The sequence below is a fragment of the Eurytemora carolleeae genome, unplaced genomic scaffold (genome assembly GCF_000591075.1).
Source record: "Eurytemora carolleeae unplaced genomic scaffold, Eaff_2.0 scaffold739, whole genome shotgun sequence".
NCBI lineage: Eukaryota > Metazoa > Arthropoda > Copepoda > Calanoida > Temoridae > Eurytemora > Eurytemora carolleeae.
Window position 1 is genome coordinate 148278 of NW_019396827.1, and position 26172 is coordinate 174449.

Below are 26172 nucleotides of genomic sequence, written 5' to 3' on the forward strand. Positions count from 1 at the left end.
ATTCATTCAGTTCAATAGACAATTTAGACAATTTCAGAAAATGAAGAAAATGGCGGTTTAGAAAAAAGTAAACGCCAAAATGAGGGAACTCGTGGGCCCTGGACTAGAATATATTGAAAAGTATAGATGCTGGGCCCTGTCAAATCCCAACCTGGTCAAAGATATTGAGGAATTAAATACAACATAAAACCTTAATTATTTTTACTTATTTTTAATGGTTATTGACAATTATTATGCATAATAATTTTATAATTCGGTAGCACCATAAGACTTTACCGAGGTTTTCCTCATTTCAAAATTTTGTTCTCTGGTTTTATCACATTACGCCAGATTTTGACTTTGACGAAAGATTTTGATTTGAACGAAGAAAAAATCTATCGTTCGTTAAAACACTATTTGAAAAACATTATTGATTGTTGATTCGAGGAATAATCAAACTTTTAAACATACAACTTAAAATATTTAATAACTTATCAGATTTGCTTGGAAGCCAAAAAAATACCTGAATAATACAATATGTTTATAAAAACGACACTATTTATGCAGTGAAGTCACATTTAAATTAATTATTAATGCTAATAATTAAGATAGATAATGTCAGAAATTTTAAGTTAGATTTTATCTTCATGGCCGGGGAGAAGAAAGATTTTAAATATTTTATTTCTTGTTATAATTCTTTAAAATTCTTTAAAAAGTCGATATAAATGAGTTTGGAAAAATGGGGTTTTTAGTTTGTATTATTTATCAGACTTTTTTACGAGGCCTCAGCTACATTCTTACTGGATATATAAAGGTAAATGTTTATTTAGGCAAACTAGGTGTCGTTTGTATTTTTAGATTCGTTTTAGTTTTTTAAATTCATCAATAAACATGGTACTGACATTACAGAATACAGATTGCAGTCATTAGTTTGCAGTATAGCAAAAATAACATTACAGAATACAGGTTGCAGTCATTAGATTGCAGTATTGCAAAAATAACATATCAGAATACAGATTGCAGTCATTAGATTGCAGTATAGCAAAAATAACATAACAGAATACAGATTGCAGTCATTAGATTGCAGTATAGCAAAAATAACATTTCAGAATACAGATTGCAGTCATTAGATTGCATTATAGCAAAAATAACATTACAGAATACAGATTGCAGTCATTAGATTGCAGTATAGCAAAAATAACATTACAGAATACAGATTGCAGTCATTAGATTGCAATTATTAAGGAAAGTGTGTTATTGTCTGAGTTTGTATTTTCTGCAGCGCAGCTGGTCAGCTTGATTAACAACAGGAATACACAGATTATATCATCTTATATTTTATCTTACACTAGTTTGGGAACCCAGCGTTGCCCAGGTTACTCATAGTTACTTCCACCGTTTACCCGCATTTGGGTTGATTTTACCGGGAAACTAAATTTTTGCTATTAAATTCGATCCACTTAACTTAGGATCTCATAACCAAGCTAAGAATATTCCCGTGGTTCTCCCGAGTTCCCCAACGAAATTTAAAATCGGCCAAGAAGTTTATTATCGGACATATAAACAAAGATTACTACTTTATATAAATAGATGCATTACGTTTGACTAAAATCTTGTTTTTAATCATAAATACTCATTTTGTTGAGAAGAACAATATTTCTATCAACTACTATTATGGAACCAAATAAATTTGCTTAAGCGATGAATTTCAACTTGAAGAGCTTCGAGGTTACAAAATCGTAACAGCCGTCAGCCATTTTGTTTAAAGGCCTAAAGTCATTTAGAATATTTCTGGATTCTATAAGAATATGGGCTTGTCTGCACGTGAAATCAACCCTGAAGATTGTCCTATATCATCTTACGTTTTATCTATATTGCAGGATTGCATTTGTGGCTAATCCTTAATCTTTTTTGGAGTCAAATATTTTGATTAAACTAAAACCAGAAAGAAACTCGAATTGTAAAGTTCGTTGTTAAAAGCTTAGATTTTGTGAATAAATATCATTTAATTTATTCTATGATCTTGTTAATTTATGAGATGATAATCTTGTATCAAAAAGGATAATTCACAAAGACGTTGTTATTACTGCAGAGGGGTTCAGGTAAATAAAATGGAAAATTTTTATACTTGAATGATTTAAATATTAGGCCTATGCAAATCATGTTCAAACTGAGATCTATGTGTTCAGAATATTTCTTTCTTAGTCAAGTAGAGGAGGTCTTGCGGGTTTTGCACTGTGTGGAAGTTTTTCTTGAGATAGCTGCACTTCGGCTCGGTGGTCCTGCCGCTAGATGGGCCCTCATATTCTCTTTACAGGTAGGACTGGGCATGTATTCAGTCCATTAGTGATTAGTTAAATTAACTGAATAAACAGACCGTTCTTTTTTACTAATAAGTGAACCAGTTGAGAAAACGGTTTTTTTCCATTCGTTAACGATCTAGATTTCAAACGAAATTAAAAATATTTGTTCACAAATTAGTTCGACTTTTTTATTCATCTTATTTTAACAGGGAATCATTGTTGGAAATAAAAATGAAAAATATTTTTGGATTTATTACTTGTTTCACAAGTTCTCCTTTCTGAAAAGTTGAAAGTTAGATCTACAGATAATTTGATGTTTTGAAAACTGACCGGCAGGAAACCAACCTAAAGGGATTCTGACCTAATTATTAAGTAGTTTTAAAAAAAATATCGAGCAGATTTGCGAATTAAAATCCCTAATCCCCATCAAAACTCTTAACCACAGCTAAAGAAAAGATATGATACAATTTTAGACCAGAAAACACTCAGATCAGTTTTCCCTAGGTTTAGGAGTGTATTCAGGATTCTGTCCCAAGGGGGGGGGGGCTTAAACTTTCTTTCTTTTTGGGGCCCAAAAAAAACTGGAAACCATAGATTTCACTGATCCAGGGGGGGGGCTAAGCCCTCAAAGCCCCCCCCCCTAAAACGCCTCGGTCTAGGTAGGATGAGAGGGTACCGATAAATAATTTCTTTCTATAACAATATTTTCCACAGGTTGTGAAGACCGCATTAAGACTAGTTCTGTTGTACAGAAGAAGAAAGATGTTGGTTTCACTAAATCCAGAATATGTACCATCAGTACAGGTACTGCAGTACATCATGTGTAATATTTATACTAAACACGAATGACTAGTAGTCTACACTGAACAGTGAAAAGGTCTGTAGGCGTAATTTCAAGTAAACCTTCATTAAAACAAAATAAAATGATATGTCCGACTCACAACGGTACCTTTAAATCTTATCTTAAATGAATAACATAATATGTTTACAATTTGGAAAAAATATTTTTTTCAGCAGCGGATTCTTAGCAAATTTCTGCTGCAGAAAATAATGTAGGAATGATAAGAGTTGAAGAGTATTTAAGCAAAAATATTACGTTATTTTCCCCATAATTGACAAGAAAATGGATATTTGTTGAAATAAAACATCACACTTTAGCACAGGACTTTACTCAGTAAATTTTAACATCGATGTCGAAAAGTTAAAACCTGCAATAAATTACATAGTAAGGATAAAAGAAAAATAATTGAATATGAAGAAGTTTATTAAAACTGCATTGATACAACAAATGACAATGAAGGAATTTTCTTATTATTTTATTCCGATAAAGTGGCATTAACTTAAAAGCAATTCAAATTAGTTTTTGAATTGCATTTTGAATTTTACATCAAAAATAATTAACTTGTTTGCATAAGCCGAAAAAAAGCCATAATAGTAGAGGTTTCTGGACATGTAGTCCAGTGTGAATGATGGTTTACATAATTTTGAAATATTGTAGGTTATAATCAAAATCAAATAATTTAACATATTTAACTAACTATGCAGTTCACTGTTCTGTTTAATAATGAGTGAATGTCCACATGTCGGCAATGCTTAAACCCATACAGTGAATGTTTGGTATACACCGGATGGCCAGGTAGTTAAGATTGAAGTAGGACGACATTTCCTTTAATATTTTAACAATATTGTTGTGAATCCACGCATGGGATTTGACTTCACGCCCATCAGCGCCTTCCCAGCTTAATGATAAAAGTCATGTCTGGGTTGAAAGGTTACTTGAAGTGTACTCTTAACAACAACAACAACAACCCCTGCATACAAGTCGAAAAAAGAAACATCTGCAATAAGATTGCCTTATTGTAATTTCAGGTTGATCAGAAGGAGAATTATTTTGTGTTGAAGTCAGGACGAATTATTAGAAGTATCGGAAAGGGAAGGGAAATGGCGCTGGTCTGGCATGAGAAAGCCAGTCGCACTGCTTTGCAGACGAGTTCGTTATTACACACGCACACTCTTTTGGTACAGACACACAATATGACTGCAGTCAAGGAAGTTGCAGAACAATGTCGTAAATTATAATTAAGCTTGATTAACGAGTAGTTTATTGTAAACTTTAATCAAATTATATTCTTTGAATGAAAATTGAAAATTTGGCTTATAGTGTTGACTTAAATATATAAATAATATATTACATGTATATTAAATTTATTTTTAAGTAAACAATTATCAATAAACAAATGTACTCTCTTAGACTGTATAAATACCGAGATTCTTATGCACTGTATATATACTTACAGTACACGCCTTCGGTTCGTTATCACTTACACACACTCTTTTGGTACAGACACACATACATGACGCTTCCGCCCCCAGATTAGGACTCATCAGTATGGCTCAATTCATCAGTTTTTGATTTTGCAGTTGGCGGGGCTTGAACCGTGAATCCTTAGATTACGAATCAAACACGCTAGCCACTGCTCTATCAACAACTGATATATATATATTTAGCTCCTGGAAGATATAGAAGAAGCTGGAGACCTCCCTGTCCTACTAAACCTACTCTAACCAAACATCAGTTAGCAGCAGAACTTATTCATGTGGCTCAACCTGTAACACATCTTCTGGTAATATATGGGGTAGATATTTTGAAGGCCCCCCCCCCTCAAGGTTTGAAAGCAAACGAAATAACAGACACCCATATGGCAAGTTTGTCACCCTTTTAGATACTTTTCACCCGAAAATACACTGATTTTCCTAATTTTACTACGAGGGAATAGAACCAAGAATACCAATACCTTAGATCCAAAGGTATTCATACTATTAACATTAAGATGTGCATACATCTTTCACCAGCGCACCTCGTTTTTACTCTAGAGTCTTGTTTAATCTTATTTATTTAGTCTATAGGGAACAAAAACAAGAGCTCTAAGCGTGAAACTGAAAAACACAAAATCAGTCACGTTTAGAATATTTATATTATGAATATTAAATGAATCGTAAAATAATGAACTTGTAAAGTTGCCAATAAAATTTGCTCCAGGTGTGTAATGTGAATATTTCATAAAATATTAATGTGATTTAAAAATGCACTTACAAAGTTGATTAGGCCGGAGGTTAATAGCTCTTTAGATCTTAGCCAACATATCTCGTACACAACTAAAAATATCACGGTGAGTTCATTTAAAAGATATAGTCTTTAAATTTCAATATGTGTTTTCAATTGTTCATAACTCAAAAAAGTAGTTCACACTGATCACAAGAAACTAATATGTACCTATTGTTATCCCGACACAGAGACTGGGGAATAGAAGGTACAGTTGAGATCATCTTAGAGATTAGAGAAGTCGATCTCGCACTCAGGGCTGATAGAGGAGATATCTAAACGAGATTAAATTAGTTTATTAAATCTTTTGAGTAACTAGTTTCAATCTGTTAATCTTCACCTTTTATATTTCAGCTTTATCTTCAAGCTGTTGGGTTTAGAGAGAAGTGTAGTTCTACTTCATCCAAGGAGAGATAGCAGCAGCAGCAGGGAGATGGCAGCTACGGCGGAGAGATTGCAGCTACAGTGGAGAGATCGCAGCTACGGCGGAGAGATCGCAGCTACGGCAGGCTTGTGGTAAGATGAAGACCAGAGTGATAACTCAGATCAGAGGACCAAATCAATCCGTCCTGGGGGAGAAACCAGGTTCGAGGATAGGGAGTTGATCAGCAGGGTTATCTAAAGATAAACCGAGAGTTAGTTGAAATTCCAAGTCAGCTTAACTGGAGTTTCTCAATTGATCACCTGTTTAGTGTTTATATTTACAGTTCAGAGTTCAGGTAGAACAGGTGGTAACACGAGATTATTAACTGGGTTCACTTTTATAAACATCGATTGATTAATGTTCGTTGAAAATCATAAAACAATTATTTAGATGTTTAGTAAACCTTGAGTGCACAACCTGGAGCTAATAGGATATTCGTTTAATAAAATAGAATCTATCCCGTTATGTTCTGAAACATAAGGGCCATTAAATAGGTTTATAGGCTGGGCTTTGTTATAAGGCTTGGCAAATGATATAAAGTTCTAGTTCTCAAGTTAAAAAGTCCAATAAATATAGTTTTACAGGATAAAACTCATATATGTAGAATAAATATTTGTAGATTAGAATATTAGGATCTTGAGTACTTCTGTAGGAACACTTGTAGAGTCTCGTGCTTCGTGAATCAACCTGAACAATAGTCATATAAAGATCTCTAGATCTTACATAAATGATTTTTGACGAATGTGGGGGGGGGGGAATTTGGACATCAAAATGTTAGTTTTTTATATTTATTTTACCCCTAAAAGTCAAATTTTTTTCCCAATTCAAAATAAAAACCTAGAAAAATTTGCTGCTCTGCTCAGTGCTCAAACATACCTCACCTCTCGGGTAAAATGATTTTCAAGGAAATGTACATTATACATCCCTGTGTGTTATAATGTAATAATAATAATAAATGTTATATTTTGACTTCCTAGGCTTTCGGGTTATTTGGGTCAAAATCATGGACTCCTTTCCTTCTTTCCCTTTCCATGGACTGTGCAAGCCAAGGTAGGATCAAGATAATTTTTTCAACTTTGTGCTGGTGTACCTTGAGTACCTTGAAAATGTTAATAATTCTGTGAACTAATTATTTTCAATTGTGGTTTTCTAGTTAAAGTGACTTGCGCATTTCCACTGCAGGAAAACATATATGAAATATCAGAATTAAACACTTTTAAATATATAAAAACGACAATATATTCCCTATGATTATTCCAATGAAGGTTTTAAGGGTACCGTTGTGAATCGGGCATTGTCATATTTGTAGGAAGAGTCACTTGTAATTACGCTTACAGTCCCTTTAAGTAATTTAAAGTTTAACATATCTTTGTGGTTTAGGCATATATCGTGAAAGTGACCTAAACGCCGAACAAGAAAAAGAGTTGTTGCGCCGGGCCTTTAACTTGTTCAGTTATATACTCAGATCTCCGTTCTACGATCAACAATCAAAAGTAAGCTTAACAATTCAGGAGTCTCTATCTATATATATATATAAAGTAGTAAACGATGTTTGTGATCTGTTTGTATTTCCGATTATAACTCGATTTGCCTTTAATGATTAGGGATTAGTGTTCTTACTTTGGTTTAAAAGTGGACTTCCATCGGGAAAATTTTGATTCCATACGAAGCTGGGTTTCCAAGCTCTATTTATATCAAACTGGATGTGTTGTATATATGTATGTCTGATGCTGCAGTATGCTGTACAGTTTGTATTGTGTTCTGAACTCTTCTCATATATGTATGTATAGTATTATCGTGTGATCAATTTACTCTGATTAATTATAATTATTATGTTTAGAGAATCCTGCTAGTTTTCCTCTCCACTCTAGAGAAACATCTTCCCATTGGAGGATCCTTAGTATCCAGTATTATATCATACATACCTACATACCAGCAGATATACTTTTATACTTGGTCACAGGAGTAGTACACCTACCTACATACCAGCAGATATACTTTTATACCTGGTCACAGGAGTAGTATACCTACCTACCTACATACCAGCAGATATACTTTTATACTTGGTCACAGGAGTAGTACACCTACCTACCTACATACCAGCAGATATACTTTTATACNTACCTACCTACCTACCTACCTACCTACCTACCTACCTACCTACCTACCTACCTACCTACCTACCTACCTACCTACCTACCTACCTACCTACCTACCTACCTACCTACCTACCTACCTACCTACCTACCTACCTACCTACCAGCTGAGATACTTCCATAACTGATCACGTGATTTCCTATATCTGTCTTTCCTGTTCTGATTAATAAACCTTTTATTTCGTCCTAATCTAACTGTTGCCTTTATACAATATACAATCTGTGATTACTGATTGATTTTTTTAAAAGTTTGTACTTAGAATTCAAGATAGATGTTCAAAGAAACTAAAAGATTGCATTATTGCGTTATTGATTGGGTTGTTTATAAATTTACATTATTTACAGAAAGAATGGATTTAGATACGTTGTATAAAAATAGAGAACTTATAAGGTAAAAAATACTTATATTTTACAAACATTTTTAAATATAGGATTGTATAACTGATAAGAAAGTAAAAATCTTTTAAGTTGTCTGTGTTCTTCAAAGTTTAAGTTGCTCGACAAAATTCAATTAACTCGTACAAAGATTTTTCGATTCCCTCCCATAAACTGCTATTAAAGAATTTGTTATTAAACAGCTTTCCAAAAGACCTAATTTATATTTTAAGCTCTAAATTGGCCTTTAGTAAGTAGTATCTTGCATTTTTCCTAGTGTGTTCGTTTTGAATAATGCACCTTAATCTAGGCCGATTTCTTTCTGATTGTTTACATTTTTCTTTTGTTTTTAGGGAAATTGCCAAGAATTGCAGGAATGAATTTATCTAAAATTGTTTAAAAATGTTGTGCACATACTACAGTCATAACCAGAAAAACCTGGAATTAATTGACAGTTAATCAGACGACTTTACATATCTATCTCTGGTAATTTCAAACGCACAATCAAGGCAGACCACATTTTGGAATTGGCAGAACTCTTGCTATTTTGTTATTGATCGTTTATTCATCATATTTGTAACATTAGATTGTTAACCCTATCCCCGCTGGGGTACTTGAAAACCAGGATACGCTGGGGGGGGGGGGGGAATTTGGACATCAAAATGTTAGTTTTTTAAGCCTCAGACCAATACTTTTTGAGTTATGTAAAAAAAACTACAGGGGGGGGTCAAATTGACCCCCCCCCAGCGGGAATAGGGTTAAGTTGTCTGAATAATTAAAAAATAATTCCGGGTCTTTCTGATCAGGACTGTATTAAAAGCAAAGAAATAAATTGTTTGAATTTTTTTTAACCTTTTTTTTAGTTTTTAAAATTTTTGAATTTATTTTTTTTATTTTATTCTTAATCTATAAATTCAAAGTCTTGAATTAGAAATGAAAAATATGAAAACATTCAGCTCGTCTGCCCAGGTATCCAATATTCAAAATAAAAAATAAAAGAAATTACATGAAATGCTTAAAAAAGTCAACTCTAAATCTGTAGATGGAGTGCTGGCCCTGAACAAACTTATAGTTTTCCTCATACTTCCAGAACTATCAGGAGTAGAATCACAGGTTAGATTGATCAAAATGGCCGAAACATACAATATGGCGACATGACAAAATGGCCGACTCAAAATATGAGCGACATAAACAAAATGGTCGACGCAGACAAAATGGCTAACAGAGCTACAATGTGAGCGAAATAAACAATATAGCCGACGTAGAGAAAATGGCCAACATGGACAATATGGCCGACACAGATAATATGAGCAACATAACAAAATGGCCGTTACAGACGATATTGCGACATAAACAAAATGGCCGACTTCGACAATATTGCCGATATAGACAAAATTGCCGAAAAGGCAAACAAAAAAGATAGACATAATCAGGCAGTTAAAAACAAATTTGCCGTTGAAGTAAAGCTTGCCATTGCCAATAAAGACAAAATATGTTAAGCAAGGACGGCTGATCAAACAAGAAGCAAATGGTTATTTAAGATGTTCAAACACAGTGCGATTTAAAACTTAAAGATTAAAAAATATTTCTGTTAAAAATATATATATTTTATTACCCTCTTACGATCTAGCTTTAATTAGATAAAATCATTTTTTTTCAGACTGACGATTTAATTCTTCTCCCTGAAGTTTCTATTCAGGTATTTTTGAAAATGCTAGAATTTCGAGGATTTTTCTTGTTTCTGTTGTTTATATTTTCAGCTAGGTATGGAATATGTTTGTTACCAAGTTACCAACACGGTACTTACATTACAAATATTATGCCAAAAGTCACTTGTCCTAACTCATTTTCTTGTTATCGTATTTGAAGATGTTTGAAGATGAAACTTGAAAGTGGTAAAATGCTTAAGGCCGATACTAAATATAATGTTATTTGAGTCAATCTGTGTTACCTTTTTGTAACCTTGGTCTTCTGTACACGCTGATATCAGTTAATGTTTTATTTTAGGATGTTCATAATCGTATCCGCATTTTCTTTGAGAGTGTCAACCTGGAAATGGAGCAAAAGATCCAGGAAAATTAACAAATTTATTTAATTTTTACCATATTTGATATTTATTCGATGCCTTGTCTCTCTGTTTCAATAAACCAATTGTTGTAATCTGCTATTAAGCAATTCAAAAATTACAATCAATTTAAATGTTTTTAAGAAATGTATTGTTTTAATGAATTTATCTGCTCCTTTTTTTGTTTTACTAAATCGATTTGTTAAAAGTTTTGTTATTTTCATTTCAGTGTATCTAGAATTTTGAACTAATTGGCTATTTAAAAAAATGATGTTGTTTGTAAGGTTGCGGAAACGAACCGTATGGTCTACTTGCAATCTTTGTCAGTCTCAGCTGTGGAGAGGGTAAATTTTTTTATGTGTTTCATTTTATTAAAATTTTCAGATCAGCCTCTTAAACCTCAATTTAGAGCTGTAAACGATCTAATATGATCTAAAATATAAACGATCTAATATGATCTAAAATATAAACGATCTAATATGATCTAAAATATAAACGATCTAATATGAGATCTAATATGATCTAAAATATAAACGATCTAATATGATCTAAAATATAAACGATCTAATATGATCTAAAATATAAACGATCTAATATGATCTAAGAAACTTCAAAATTTAAACATTGTAGAGTTTCTTATTTTGTACAGCATGCGTAATGCGTATATACTATATATACATTATACACTTGTCCATTGTTATTTTATCCGAAATTTAAAAATTTCAAGATACTTTGTCTTTTGTTAGGTCATTGATGAAGAAGTTTTTAAAGGGGAAATTTTCCTCGAAGATGGAATTCCTACTTATTCCGCCCCCGGATCTTTTTCCGCCCCTGGATCTTCTGGGTATGCTGGTCCCTCCAGGCATACTAGTACTTCTATGCATTCCGAGCATGTTTATTCTGAACAAGATCTTTCTTCCAAATACGCTGGTCCTTCCACTCCTCCTGGCCCAGCAGAGCAGGCTGATTTTTCTGATCACGTGGTTCAAGACATTCTACATAATTCTGTTCACAGCCAGTCAGCCGGTGTACCAGGTAGACCTTCATCAAACTTTTAATTACCTCAATATTTTGCATAATTAGCTCCAGCAATCTTGGATTGATAACATTTTTTTAGATACCTCAACAGTTGAGCATCATAAAAATAAATGTGATATATGTGGAAACACGTTCAAGAATAATTATACACTAAAACGACACAGAGAGAGCAAGGTAAGGGTTCATAAAAATACCACACCTAAGCAATTCGGAATATATTTAGTTTAATTATGTGTTTTAGCATGAAATGATACAAAAACCCTGCCAGCATTGTGGAAAGCTTTTTACCAAAGAAAATTTAATCCAACATATGAAACTTCATTCTGAGAAACGCTTAACCTGTGATGTATGTGAACGAGGATATACAAGAATGATTGATTTAAATAATCACAAGAAGACTCACGGAGAAGCCCGGGATTTTCAGGAAATTTAGAAATAATTATCATCTATTGACTTTACTCTTTGTTAAATGGACTTTACATGATATCAAGTAGTGTTAAGAGATTTAAACACAGAGCTCTCTTTGCTCAGTCAAAGGTTTAAAGAATACCGTTGTAAATTGGGCATTGGCCTCTTTGTCTTGAGGGTCACTTGAAATTACGCGTATAGTCCCTTTAATGCAGTGAAACAATAAAGATTATTAAATTTTTATTTATTTCTGAATACAGTGTGATGTTTGCAAGAAAGGATTCCATACATCAGGACTGCTCAAGAAGCATTTAAAGATTCATCTAGAGAGAAAATATGGCTGTGACGAGTGCGGCAGATGTTTTGTTTCCGCGTTTAAGCTGAAAAGACACATAGAGGCACATGATGGTCTCAAACATTATCAGGAACATTTTAATGTTATATTTTTTTATTTGGTATTTTTAGAACTAGCTTTGGTTAAGGATTAAAAAAGGTGTAGAGGATATTTCCCTAATTTTGTCGCGTTAAAAAAATATTTCCTCAAAAGGGTGGTTGGGCATTTCCGGTATATAGGCATTAGGATGCACGTATACAGATAATCTCTCTCACACGTGAATGGGTTTCTAATGACATAATTAGTGTTTGGTGAGAAAAATGAGAAAACATAAACTTTAAAACATTATCAACAACATTGAAGCCAGAAAGATTCCAAAAATCAAGCTATAAAAGTGTAGTTTTGTGAATATATCAATTTGCAAAAACGTTTTTAGTTAATTCTAGGCAGGGGACCAGGACAAGCAAGTAGGCCTGCCCCCCCCCCCTCTACTCCCAACGGACATCTGTTTACATAAAACAGCTGTTTACAGTGAGGGAATCTACTTTATTTCTATCAGTGAAGGAATCTTCGACCTTTCAAGATGGCTATCTCAAAAGCTGATTTGAGTAAACTAAAAGACCAAATAGTTTCAAGCCTCAAGGATGAACTAAAGATTACTATAAAAGACCAAATAGTTACCAGCCTCAAGGATGAACTAAAGATTACAATTAAAGAAGAAATCAAAGATGCAATGAGAGAGTTTAAAAATCATATCTTGGGAGAAATCCGGAGTATTCAAAAATCTATTGAAGATCTAGATGCTATTGCGAAAGAAAACAAGGATGAGATTAAATCACTCATGGATCGAACTCAAGCTCTTGAAACACAGAACACAGAGAAGGATAACAAAATCAAAGAATTAATAGACGAGATTAACGATACGCAGCAACATCAGAGGAATTTCAGTATCCGTATCAAGGGGTTACATGTACCAAAGGAATACAAAGATGAAGAATTCCTGAAATACGTTTATACTCAAGCAATCCAACCAACTCTTGAATTTGCTAAGCTGAAAGGGGAAATAAGCCAAGTACCAGAATACGATAAAGTTATTGAACATGGTCATGTCCTTCCATCACGTTCACCTCCAGCTGGTTCAAGACGTAGTCAAACAGGTCCACCACTCATTATCCTACGCTTTCTATCAAGACCCATTCGAGCCAAGGTTATCAAGTTCAGCTACCCTGCTTTAAACCCTCTGGATGCTGCTAAGCACAAGTGGTTTATTCCAAAAGATTACCGACTGTCCAATGAAAAAATCAACCAGAGAGGAACTATCCAAATCAACGGTGATCTTACTAGAAGGAATTCTGAATTGTTGGCTGCCCTGAGAGTTGAAGCAAAGAAGAAGGAGAAGGTGCACAAAGTCTGGACAACTCTCAACGGGAAGATTATGTACGCCAGTGATCCAGAAAGCAAGAACACAAAAATCATGAACTCTCTATTTCGGAAATATTAAATTTCAACTATTAAATTAAAACTGGTAAATGTTTTACTGAAATTAAGTTCTTAAATTGAAAACTTTGCACTAATCCTAAGTATTGCCTCTTTTCGCACGGTTTGCTTAAATATGTAAACTTGAGATACTATGTACTTTTTTCAATTTCTCTTCTGATTTCTTTCCAAGCCAAAGATTAATTGTTTTTTTTTCTAACGAACCCCATTTCTATTTGAGCATGTTTATCAATATGCCACACAGTTTTTTCCCATCGCTTACACAATTCCATCCTCTTCCTATCCTATCTCCTTTCAACCCTTTTTGGTGGATTACATGCATATTTCGACAAAGATATTACAATTTTATCATTTCTAAATTGAATAAAACACGACCACGATGATCTTGAAGATGTGAAAAATTATATAGGTTCCCTTAATAAAAACGAGCAATATACTCTTAATTACAATGATTATCTAGAACAAACAAATATGGGTCCCGATTTATTTTCAAACATTGAGCTTAGAAATACATACCAAAGTGAAAACAATTTTGTATCAAACATTAGAAATTTTAGCGGATTAAATGTCCTTAGTTTAAACATTCAAAGTTTACCATCAAAATTTGAGGAACTGAAAATATTTCTTGATAGAATCGAAAAATAAAATATAGTGTAAACAATAAATCTGTAACTTTCCTTATCCTTTCCTTTCCTTTTCCTATTATTTCTATTTTTATATTTTTTAGAATTGGGGGGAAATATTCCCACAACCTCTACTTTTAGAGGTTTTTAAATATTTTCTCCTGAAACACATTTTTTTGTATGTTTTTGTTATATTTCATAAATAAATAATTTTTTACTTTACTTACTATTTATAATTTTAGAATTCAACGATAAACTTGTATGAAAAATTCAATTTGAGAAAATAGTTTTAGAATTAACAAAGATAGATTTTGTTATGACATAAATGTTTGTGTTCAGTGTAACTATTGTGATACTCTATTTTCAAGAATTGACAATTTAAAGAAGCATTTGAGAAAGTAAGTATTATTTGAACTTAGAGATGCTTGTAAAATTAACCCAGACTTGAACTATTCTTAGTCGAAAAAAACTTTTTGTTTATTATGTGCTAATAAAAATTTGACATTCGAGAGATACAACAACTGCTAGAGTTAAGAATTTGTTTGTTTATGTTTTGATTGCATTCTGTTGTATTTTGTAAAAGGATAAAATCTCGTACACAAACAACGTACAGTTGTTCCTCTTCACTCTTCATTTTGCAAGAATGTTGAAGACATATTATTCAGAAAAACAAAACAGTATTTTACCGTTGACATGAAATATACCATCATGACCATTGATTTGGGTAAAACAATACTAATTCTTTAGAATGACGAGATCGCATTCGTTACTATTTTCCCATGTTATTGGCACACTATGTAGCATTAGTTTCCATGAGCTCTACCCTCATTAAATCTTCTAATATTTAGAACGCACGAGGTTTCTCTACCCGACTTGAGGACTGCAAAGTTCCAAGAGTAACTTTGATACTGGAGCAACCATAGTTCTACTAGCTTGATAGGGAAGGGAGAAAACTCAGTTAAATTTTAGCTTCATAGATTTATTAAAATGTAAACAAAAGTAAATATATCTATGCAATGTTATACGTTGTTTAGTTACAATATATCGTCCACAATATGAATTATTCCGTTTGATGTAAAATGATCCATTTCCACAACCTGTGCTGCACCGTTACAAGAATACAGGGCTATTCTACCTCCCAGGGATCCTATAGTTACCTAGATATATTAACTGTTAGATTTTTAAGGTGAACTGATAATTTGAGAAATTGTCTTAAGTACGTTGTATTTTGTACAACGCTCATTGTGGGCTGTTTGATCTCTTAAAATGTGATTTCTAGGTTCGTTTAAGATGTCAGGTAATTTCCGAAAGTTAACAAACATTTTCCAAATGAACACATTTGAGACAACCCACACGATATTTGATGTTTACCAATATTCTTTATGTCCACCATATCTATTTGAGATATTCCACTAGAGATATTTGATATAAACTTACCTTCTTTCTGTCCGCCATATCTATTTGAGATATTCCACTAGAGATATTTGATATGAACTGACCTTATTTCTGTCCGCCATATCTATTTGAGATATTCCACTAGAGATATTTGATGTCTACTAACCTTCTTTCTGTCCGCCATATCTATTTGAGATATTACACTAGAGATATTTGATATGAACTGACCTTCTTTCTGTCCGCCATATCTATTTGAGATATTCCACTAGGGATATTTGATATGAACTAACCTTCTTTCTGTCCGCCATATCTATTTGAGATATTCCACTAGAGATATTTGATGTTTACTAACTTTCTTTCTGTCCGTCATTTCTATTTGATATATTCCACCAGAGATATTTGATATGAACTAACCTTCTTTCTGTCCGCCATATCTATTTAGGATATTCCACTAGAGATATTTGGTGTTTACTAACCTTCTTTCTGTCCGTCATATCTATTTGAGATATTCCACTCGAGATATTTGATGTTTACTAACCTTCTTTCTGTCTGCCATATTTATTTGAGATATTCCACTAGAGATATTTGATGTTTACTAACCTTCTTTCTGTCTGCCATATCTATTTGAGATACACCACTAGAGATATTTGATGTTTACTAACCTTCTTTCTGTCTGCCATATTTATTTGAGATATTCCACTAGAGATATTTGATGTTTACTAACCTTCTTTCTGTCTGCCATATCTATTTGAGATACACCACTAGAGATATTTGATGTTTACTAACCTTCTTTCTGTCCGCCATATCTATTTGAGATATTCCACTAGAGATATTTAATGTTTACTAACCTTCTTTCTGTCCTCCATATTTATTTGAGATACACCACTAGAGATATTTGATGTTTACTAACCTTCTTTCTGTCTGCCATATCTATTTGAGATATTCCACTAGAGATCTTTGATGTTTACTAACCTTCTTTCTGTCCGCCATATCTATTTGAGATACACCACTAGGTATTGATAGACTGGATATACGTTGCCGGGATACATGTCTCAACAGAACTCGTCTTAAATCAAAACTAATTCATCTGAAACCCCCCCCCCCCCGCCCCCCACACTGAGAGGATCTTTTGTATTTTACTATTTATGTAAATTGTGATAAATTTGAGTTCACATTAAATAATCTTTAGTAATTTTGATTTTTTTCCTTAACTCTGTTTTAGAATCGAAAAGTGCCTGAAATAATGATTTTAAGAGACAAAAAGATTTTACTAAATTACGTGTATTTTTATTATCATTATCTTAATGACAGTCGAACTAACCTTTAAAGTATTCCTGCTATACTGACTGAATGCAGAGTTAGAAACTGCAAAAACTGTGAAAGGTCCAGATTCCTAGGAACTTGTTTAATTGATTTTTAAGGTTGGACTAGTTAGGAGAAATGATTTGTCAAATGTTTGATTAATAGTTTCATTAACAAATATTCAAAGTTTGTTTTTTGTATTTGTCGAATTCAGTGAGGTTAAGAACTGCTGATAATGATAATGATAATATATGTAGTAGATCTGCATGGATGAACAGAGAGAACTGATCATCAAGCAATGATCATATATGTATAGTTGATCTGCATGGATAAAGAGAAAGAACTGATCATTGAGCAATGACCATATATATATATATATATAGTTGATCTGCATGGATAAACAAAGAGAACTGATCATTGAGCAATGATCATATATATAGTTGATCTCCATGGATAAACAAAGAGAACTGATCATTGTGCAATGATCATATATTTATATGTATATATACTAGATCTGCATGGATAAACAGAGAGAACTGATCATCAAGCAATGATCATATATATATATATATAAATATATACTAGATCTGCATGGATAAACAGAGAGAACTGATCATTGAGCAATGATCATATATATATAGTTGATCTGCATGGATAAACAAAGAGAATTGATCATTGAGCAATGATCATATGTATATATATATAGTAGATCTGTATGAATAAACAGAGAGAACTGATCATTGAGCAATGATCATATGTATATAGTAGATCTTTATAACAGAGAGAACTGATCATTGAGCAATGATCATATGTAGTAGATCTGCATGGGCTAACGAAGTGAACTGATTAATAAGCAATGATCATATATACATATATACAGTAGGTTTGCATGGACAAATTAACTGAACAGACCTGATCTTTAAGCATTGATCATATATATATATATATATATATATATATATATATATATATACACAGTAGGTTTGCATGGACAAATCAACTGAACAGAATTGATTATTAAGCAATGATCATATATAAATTGTAGATTTCTGTATGGACTTACAGAAAGAACAGATGATTGGGCAATAATCATATATAAAGTAGATCTGCATGGACAACAGGGGCGGACTAAACCATTAACTCAGGGGGGCATAATTGCGCCCCCCCTAAAAATTGAACAAAAAGCAGTATTTCTTATCTGTTCACAAACTCCTGTTCTCCCATTTTCTATCTGTAAACTCCAGTTCACCCACTTTCTATCTGTAAACTCTAGTTCTCCTACTTTCTATCTGTAAACTCCAGTTCTCCTACTTTCTATCTGAAAACTCCAGTTCTCCTACTTTCTATCTGTAAACTCCAGTTCTCCTACTTTCTATCTGTAAACTCGAATTCTCCTACTTTCTATCTGTAAACTCTAGTTCTCCTACTTTCTATCTGTTAACTCGAATTCTTCCACTTTAAATCTGTAAACTCCAGTTCTCATACTCTATCTGTAAACTCCAGTTCTCTTACTTTCTAACTGTAAACTCCAGTTCTCTTACTTTCTATCTGTAAACTCCAGTGTTTCTATTTTCTATCTGTAAACTCCAGTTCTCCTACTTTCTATCTGTAAACTCCAGTTATCCTACTTTATATCTGTACACTCCAGTTCTCATACTCTCTAACTATAAAACCCAGTTCTCCTACTTTATATCTGTAAACTCCAGTTCTCCTACTTTCTATCTGTTAACTCTAGTTCTCCTATTTTCTATCTGTAAACTTTTGTTCTCTTACTTTCTATCTGTAAACTCCAATTCTCACACTTTCTATCTGTAATTTTACAGTAAAATAATAAGATGAGAAAATAATTTTAACGGGTATTTCAAGTCATTGATTCAATTCAATTTTCGTTGCGTCTTTCATCCCATGACATTTTATTTCATATCATAAATTTCAATAGAGGAGGGGCCCCTCCAGAAGCTCGGACAGTGACCTAATCTTTAATTCTTCAGGTTATCTTGACCCATGCTATGAGCCTATGATAATTACAGAGAACTGACCTTTAATCCTTCATATAGACCTGTATTGATCAGTGTTTTGATAAATACAGAGAACTGAGATGATGATTCTAAGACTTGAACAACGTTTCCTCCTGACTCATCCAACCCAAATACACTTCGACCTGAAGATCATTGAAAAACTTGTTTTTATGAAACCTTTTCATGCTAGTTTGTATCTACAGGAATGTTCGCCGAATTTCCATAATTTGGTCGACCTCTTTTCCTTCTTTAAAATTGATGGTGATATCATGTCAAATTCAACTTATTGTGAAAAATAACATTGTTCTAATGTCATTTCCGTCAATTTTTAAGATACATTTCAGTAAGACCCCATTTTGAAAAGGTGCACAAACCTTTATTATATTCGCTTTGTCATTTATAACTGCCTGGAAATTTTAGACTGTTTCCAAATCAATGCTATATTTATATTATTATCTATTTGGACACCGTATATAAAAAAATCTCTTTTATTATTTCTATTTTATTTTTATTAAAAGATATCTGAACCTGTGTAATCCTTCCCTTGTAAACAATATTTTTTTTTACCAAAAACTTTTATTTTCAATTTTACTGAAGTTTGACATTTTACTTTTTACTATATCCCTTTATACATCTTTCTAACCTTTCTGATATAAATTATCCGAATATCTGGAATAAATTATTTTACGAATCCCTTTAAAAATATAACCTAATAAAGTTTTAGTTCCGAACTGATCGAACTGGGTGAGAATTCCTCCGATGGCTGTATTCCGCTCCCTAGCACTAGCAAAATAATGAAACAAAAGTTCATGAAATTTTAGAATAGAAATAAAAATTATAAAGAATTTGTTGGTAAATTGAAACAAAATAGATGTATCCTGCAAAGTTCAGTTCTAAACCTCTTTAAAATTATACTTTTAATAGCTTAAAGTAATTGAGTTTTTGCCACAAACTCTGATATTCTAATCCCTACATCTTTGCAACCCAATGTGTAGACCTTTGATATTTCTAACTATGAAAGCTTTCATATTTAATAATCTAAGTTTGAAATATCAAATATGTAGTATGTACTCTATCAAATTGTAAAGATACTAGCCTCTTCTAAATTAATTGTAAACATGTTCTCTTTGTGTACATCGTAAAACAAAACAAAAATAATTCGCGGATTTTCACAAAAAATTTCGTGGATTTTCAAAATTTTCAAAAATTTAATGAAGATCGAATTTTGATGAAGACAAATATTTGAAATTTTGATCATTCATAAACCTTCCCTGGGGTCCCTATATGTCCTACAAAAAATTTGGGCCCGATCGGTTCAGCCGTTTTGACGTTTATTGGATACAAACAAACAAACAGACACCCAGACAAGCCAAATTTATATATAGATAGGAATTAGAAAATTTGCGTTTGTGGCAAAGACTAAATCCCTTTGGGATCGTACGAATTGTATTTGTTAAGAAAACAATATTCATTAAAGACTGGAAACTACATTCTGAAATTTGGAAGCTTTTGAGTGTTGGATAGTTCCCACATTTTGGATTTTATTTGATTATATTTTATTTTATTTTATTTTTTTATTTTTGATTTGATTTGATTTGATTTGATTTTTGATTTGATTTGATTTGATTTGATTTGATTTTTGATTTGATTTGATTTGATTTGATTTGATTTGATTTGATTTGATTTGATTTGATTTGGATTGATTTGATTTGATTTGATTTGATTTGATTTGATTTGATTTGATTTGATTTGATTTGATTGGATTGGATTGGATTTAATTGAAAAAGAAGAAGAATTGGAGAAAAACTATTTTTTTTCAGATATTTTGATCAAAATTGAACCTGAGAAGCTGAGTGAGTGAATCAATTGGTTCGAACGGATCTGGAAGGTTTACAAAGGGGTCTTGTCCAGTGCTAGGAGTAGGAAATCTATATAATCTATATAATCTATATAATTTCTATATAATCTATATAATCTATATAATATATATAATATATATTTATGTTAGCTATGCCTGGACTTCGGTTAGTAAATCCTATAAGGGGAAGGAAAATGTAAAATAAAATACGAAATTAGGTAATTCATCTTTAACGTTTTTAAAAACTATCTAAGAATATCTGTATTTTTTTTAACCTAAATACTCTCGGAGGTTCTCTGGATCCTTCGAATTCAAAAGTATCCTCCGAATCCTCCAAAATATCTGAACAGTGCAGAATTCAAGATTATGAAACTAAAGAGCAAGGGTGTAATGCAAGGAAAGTTAATTGCAGTTGCGTATACTCTGCGTACACATTGAAACCAGTTCTCTCTGGGCGGAATTTGTAAACAAGAATAGATGCATTCGTGTTCGTATAGTATCCGAGGAGGTAAAAAGCATTAAATTTTGATAATTTTGATAATTCACATAATAATTTCCTATGACCAGAATATTTCATTGATTAAGAGGAAGTATTTATTATTTGTAAAAAATTTCAGAATTTTTAAAAATAAAATTTCGTTTTTTTATTTTTAATTAATTATTACGATCGACAACATCACCAACAAGTGGGACATTGATAGCTGTTCTAAGCATGGTATTTTAAAAATATCCGATTTCTTATTTTAGCCTTTTTGTATACCTAAGAAATCCCGCTGCCTAGGAGTTCTCGGCTGCTCTGGAGAATCCTTTTCAGTCAAATCTAAATATTTCAATTATTTTAATTCATTCAAATATTTGGATTTGATTATTGGCCTCAACCTCTAATTTTGTAATTCTTCTTTACATACAACGGAATTGAGTCTTTGCCACAAACTTAAATTTTCTTAAATTTGCAACAAACAACCTTTCATTTTTCAAAATTAGATTATTTGATCTAACAGAATTAATAGTTTGAAATATCTAAGGTCTATGACATTGGGTTGCAGAGATAAAGGGATTTGAAAATCGGAGTTTGTCGCAAAGACTCAATTCCTTTGGAACTATATTTTAAACTGTCACTGTTTTTGCTTTTTCAAATATCTAAGATCTACGACATCAGGTTGCAAAGGATATGTATAAGAAAATAAAGGTATGTGGACAGTATTCAGTATCTATATATATATTTATATATATATTAGAATGATTGCTAACAACATGAAACGGTGTACGATCCATGGAACAAAATTATTAGAGTTTTGAACTTGTAAGCATTAAGCAATTAATGAGAGAAATAGGAAAAACCTGTTTCCAAAGTTTTGTTATTCTCGACGGTCAGTTTCCTACCAAGGCTCTCTAGAAACTCACGTCTTCTAAACATTCAGTTGGATACAGGGTTATCCACAAAGGATGAGACTGTAGAGACGACCAGAAACTTTTGAAATATGACAATCCCCGTGTTTATATATGTATTCTGTCTTAGATATAGTAACCTAATGGCTTATTCAATGATTTTGTAAAAAAGCAATTGTTTTCAGTCAAAGAATCGTGAATATATAAATTCCGAACAATCGTCTCTGAAGTCTCATCCTTTGTGGGTAACCCTGTATAATCAATCATTTATAAAGATTTGATATATCGGCATTGTGAAATATATCTTGTAATGTTACTACAGTGGTAACCAAAATACTGTAGAATATGAATATACAACATTAAAACAATACTGAAGTGCATTTGATGTTGTTACAAAGCAAATAGATTTACTGGTAAGTTATTGAAAAATTGCTGTGTCTCGTGTTCATCAGACTTAAAGCCAAAATTTGAGGCAAAAAGTCTTATTCCAGAGATTTCTTGTTCTTACTGTATGTAAAAAAGTATCAGTTTAAATTTTAGTTGAAACTCAGAGCTAAAGGAACTTTTAATATGAAACGAGATATCACTAAATCTATCACTTTATTTAAATCCCGTGTTTGCATATTGTGCAAAGTTCACATTCTGATAATCTTGCTTTAAATTTTTATCCTGTATTTTGTTTGTCCTAATTTTGAATTTGAAAGTACCACTAACGATTCACAAGCAAAACACTTTATTTTCTGATATATATTTAGAGTTATCCCAATAAAAATCTTGATAAAGTAACTTCTAACTTTCAAGGAAAAGGTTTAATCCCTAATAGAATTTTCATAACATAGTTGCTTTTTACTGTACTGTCCCTCTGAATATTTTATTAACTATTCACCTTTCTTCAATAGTTTTGAGAGTATTTTGTTGACAAGCCACCATGTTATAAACAAGCAGAAGCACTAATAATACCTGAAAATCTAATATTAGCTTTTTCAAGTCTATTCATTGACGTAATTTTCAGCAAGGTTATAATGCAAGGAAAGTTATTTCAGAGGTGTACGCAACTTTGTATGCAGTGTACTGTCTCTGGGCGGTAGTGTATACACAAGACGGATGTCATAGCCTGACATGGGATCCATCAACCAAATAAAAAATAAATGATCATATTCTGGTCATAGGAAACTTTTATGTGAATTATCAAAATTTTCAAAATTCAATGCTTTTATCCTCCTCGCGGATACTCAACGAACACTAATGCATCTGTTCTTGTTTACAAATTTCGCCCAAAGAGAACTGGTTTCAATATGTACGCAGAGTATTCGCAACTGCAATTAACTTTCCTAGCATTATAACCTATTTTTTTTTTCTCTGATTAATTATTTGAATCGTGTTTTCTCTGCTGAGAGACAATAAAGATGACCAAAAAAGTTCATATCAATTCCTCATTGTTACTTAGGAATCAGGATTCAAAATGTATAAAAGTGTCAAATGACGAATGGGTAGAGAATAGTTGTTTAACAATATGCAAGAATTTTGAATTGATGTTTGGAAATCATGTAAAAGGAATCGAGTATTTGCCACAAACAAATTTTCCAATCCTTACATCTTTGCTGTTTGATGGTTAAGAATTAGCTTTGATATTTCAAATTTAGTTTATTTGATCTAACAGAGTTCGTAGTATGTAATATTTAAGGTCTACTACTACGTTTGGTTGCAAAGTTACACCCAAGACTCAATTCCTTAGTTCCTTTTCTCTTCAACTGAAAGCTTAAAGACTTAAATTAAATATCCCATTTTAATGACCAAGTCAAACATGATTTGTGAAAGGACTAAATTAAGAATCACTCTGTATATTTATAACCACCTGGAACTGTACTGTACTGTACTGTACTGTACTGTATTTATAACCACCTGGAACTGTACTGTACTGTACTGTAACTGTACTGTACTGTACTGTACTATACTGTACTGGAACTGTACTGTACTGTACTGTACTGTACTGTATTTATAACCACCTGGAACTGTACTGTACTGTACTGTACTGTATTGTACTGTACTGTACTGTATTTATAACCACCTGGAACTGTATCATGGTGTGACACCTTCCCCTATCCACTGACAAGAAACAACTAATACAACAAATTTAAAAATGAATTCCAGGGGTTGGTGTGAGGGGTATTATTCAACCGCAGACCATTATAAATGAATTATATTTGCTAGACAATATTTAAAACTTAATCATTTAAAGTACAAGAACTTCTCATCTCTGTCTTAGATTCTAAAAATTTCTTGTTTCAAACAAAAACTGTTTTAAATGTGCAATTTTATTTGCAGGGGGTTGGGGACTTTCTTTGAATTAGAATTTCGTCTCTTATCATATCATCAGTGTGTCATCTTGTTTTTGCCCTGTAAAGTACAGTTTTCAATATTTCTAGCGATTTTCTAAACTACACGATTACTACGAAACCAAAGAAGGTAAAATCGGTATTTTTGTTGAACCTTTTAATGATTTTAATGAATATTCGGTTATCAGAGGGAACTATAAATACCCACTTGGGAACCATTTGGAGGATCCCCCCCCCCCCCCCCACCTGCTCACGACGCTGATTCATCACAAAAACGTGCAAGAAATGAAAATGCAATACTATGAATTACAAACTAAGAATGAGACAAAATGCTTTTCTTCTGTTTTTTTTTTATTTTCGGTTTGATGTACTGTACACTGTACAGATGTAGTACACTTGTTTCTTTGCTTTAAGCGTAATTTAACCAAAGACTGTATGCTCTATGGATGGCAGTACAACAATTCAGCATCTTCTCATTGTACAGTATAAAACAATAACAAAAAAAGTTCGCGGATTTGATAATAGTTTTTCAAGTTTTACAAAAATCAAAATCTTTTGGACACACATTTTGTAATTTTGAGCATCCATATACTTTTCCCTTGGGTCATGTGAGGTCCCACTTGGGCTCGATCGGTTCAGCAGTTTTGACGTTTATTGGATATAAACAGACATACAGTAATTTAAGCAAAGTATAAATATAGAAAATAAGGTCGCCTTCAAAGCATCATTCTTGGTGGGTATTCTGTAACCTGCTACACTGTCTGAATTTAGGTTGTTTTTTTTAAATAAAGATCAATTCCTGATGTATCTTCCTTTAATGACCATAATTAGATTAGTATAGCCACGTTTTTAGTGCTAATTAAACTATACTTTATATTGCACGCTTCTGAACACATCAATGGCTAGGTTAACTTTACGTCTAATAAATATTTTATTTTACTACTAAACGTAATGAAAAATGTGGTTATAAGTTATAACTATCAAAACTTTATAGTCTACAGGGTGGACCGTATTATTTACTGGTTGGTTTCGGAAACTCAAACTGAGAGAAATAAGTTGATTTGTTTATATTGCTTCCAGGAACTGCAGTACACTTGTTTATATTGCTTCAAGAAACTGCAGTGCACTTGTTTATATTGCTTCCAGGAACTGCAGTACACTTGTTTATATTGCTTCATGAAACTGAAGTGCACTTGTTTATATTGCTTCCAGAAACTGCAGTACACTTGTTTATATTGCTTCCAGAATCTGCAGTACACTTGTTTTTTTTGCTTCCAGAATCTGCAGTACATTTGTTTATATTGCTTCCAGAACCTGCAGTTCACTTGTTTATATTGCTTCCAGAAACTGCAGTACATTTTTTTTATATTGCTTCCAGAAACTGCAGTACACTTGTTTATATTGCTTCCAGAAACTGCAGTACACTTGTTTATATTGATTCAAGAAACTGCAGTCCACTTGTTTATATTGATTCAAGAAACTGCAGTACACTTGTTTATATTGCTTCAAGAAACTGCAGTACACTTGTTTATATTGCTTCAAGAAACTGCAGTACACTTGTTTATATTG

General features: G+C 32.5%; 3 protein-coding genes across 4 annotated transcripts; 2 read left to right on the plus strand and 1 right to left on the minus strand.

Moving 5' to 3' along the window:
• Window positions 1-13: 13 nt before the first annotated feature.
• On the plus strand, window positions 14-8313 carry LOC111709121 (peroxisomal membrane protein PEX16). The gene is made up of 12 exons (XM_023482728.1): window positions 14-169; window positions 749-793; window positions 1225-1289; window positions 2040-2081; window positions 2185-2296; window positions 2997-3086; window positions 4152-4232; window positions 4754-4906; window positions 6787-6859; window positions 7190-7302; window positions 7650-7748; window positions 8134-8313. The coding sequence occupies exons 1-12, from the start codon at window positions 80-82 to the stop codon at window positions 8134-8136; spliced, it is 966 nt and encodes a 321-aa protein (XP_023338496.1). The 5' UTR covers window positions 14-79; the 3' UTR covers window positions 8137-8313.
• LOC111709117 (zinc finger protein 691) lies at window positions 8221-15327 on the plus strand. The gene is made up of 13 exons (XM_023482722.1): window positions 8221-8356; window positions 8694-8714; window positions 9272-9309; window positions 9383-9453; window positions 10001-10039; window positions 10348-10413; window positions 10690-10749; window positions 11152-11440; window positions 11523-11617; window positions 11685-11867; window positions 12112-12276; window positions 14645-14703; window positions 15154-15327. The coding sequence occupies exons 1-13, from the start codon at window positions 8238-8240 to the stop codon at window positions 15203-15205; spliced, it is 1257 nt and encodes a 418-aa protein (XP_023338490.1). The 5' UTR covers window positions 8221-8237; the 3' UTR covers window positions 15206-15327.
• On the minus strand, window positions 15269-24361 carry LOC111709118 (periostin). 2 transcript variants are annotated; one of them, XM_023482723.1, is made up of 12 exons: window positions 24336-24361; window positions 23154-23227; window positions 22220-22287; window positions 21639-21698; window positions 21154-21220; window positions 20862-20933; window positions 19730-19803; window positions 19042-19163; window positions 17022-17093; window positions 16907-16935; window positions 16673-16766; window positions 15269-15462 (listed from the first exon to the last, which is right to left on the minus strand). In XM_023482723.1, the coding sequence occupies exons 1-12, from the start codon at window positions 24348-24350 to the stop codon at window positions 15340-15342; spliced, it is 870 nt and encodes a 289-aa protein (XP_023338491.1). In that variant the 5' UTR covers window positions 24351-24361; the 3' UTR covers window positions 15269-15339. The 2 variants fall into 2 exon arrangements, with proteins under 2 accessions (XP_023338491.1, XP_023338492.1); XM_023482724.1 differs by lacking the exon at window positions 20862-20933.
• Window positions 24362-26172: the final 1811 nt, after the last annotated feature.

Excerpts from the sequence above, each read along its gene's own strand:
- LOC111709121 (XM_023482728.1), top strand. The coding sequence starts at position 80 with ATGAGGGAACTCGTGGGCCCTGGACTAGAATATATTGAAAAGTATAGA. Across the intron at positions 170-748 it reads ACCTGGTCAAAGATATTGAG|ACTTTTTTACGAGGCCTCAG; the intron begins GAATTAAATACA and ends ATTATTTATCAG. Across the intron at positions 6,860-7,189 it reads CATGGACTGTGCAAGCCAAG|GCATATATCGTGAAAGTGAC; the intron begins GTAGGATCAAGA and ends TTTGTGGTTTAG.
- LOC111709117 (XM_023482722.1), top strand. The coding sequence starts at position 8,238 with ATGTTCAAAGAAACTAAAAGATTGCATTATTGCGTTATTGATTGGGTT. Across the intron at positions 9,454-10,000 it reads TATCAGGAGTAGAATCACAG|ACTGACGATTTAATTCTTCT; the intron begins GTTAGATTGATC and ends ATTTTTTTTCAG. Across the intron at positions 12,277-14,644 it reads ATGGTCTCAAACATTATCAG|TGTAACTATTGTGATACTCT; the intron begins GAACATTTTAAT and ends GTTTGTGTTCAG.
- LOC111709118 (XM_023482723.1), bottom strand. Across the intron at positions 19,164-19,729 it reads CGGAACTAAAACTTTATTAG|GTCGAAGTGTATTTGGGTTG; the intron begins GTTATATTTTTA and ends AATGATCTTCAG. Across the intron at positions 16,767-16,906 it reads GATTCTAAAACAGAGTTAAG|ACGAGTTCTGTTGAGACATG; the intron begins GAAAAAAATCAA and ends TTTTGATTTAAG.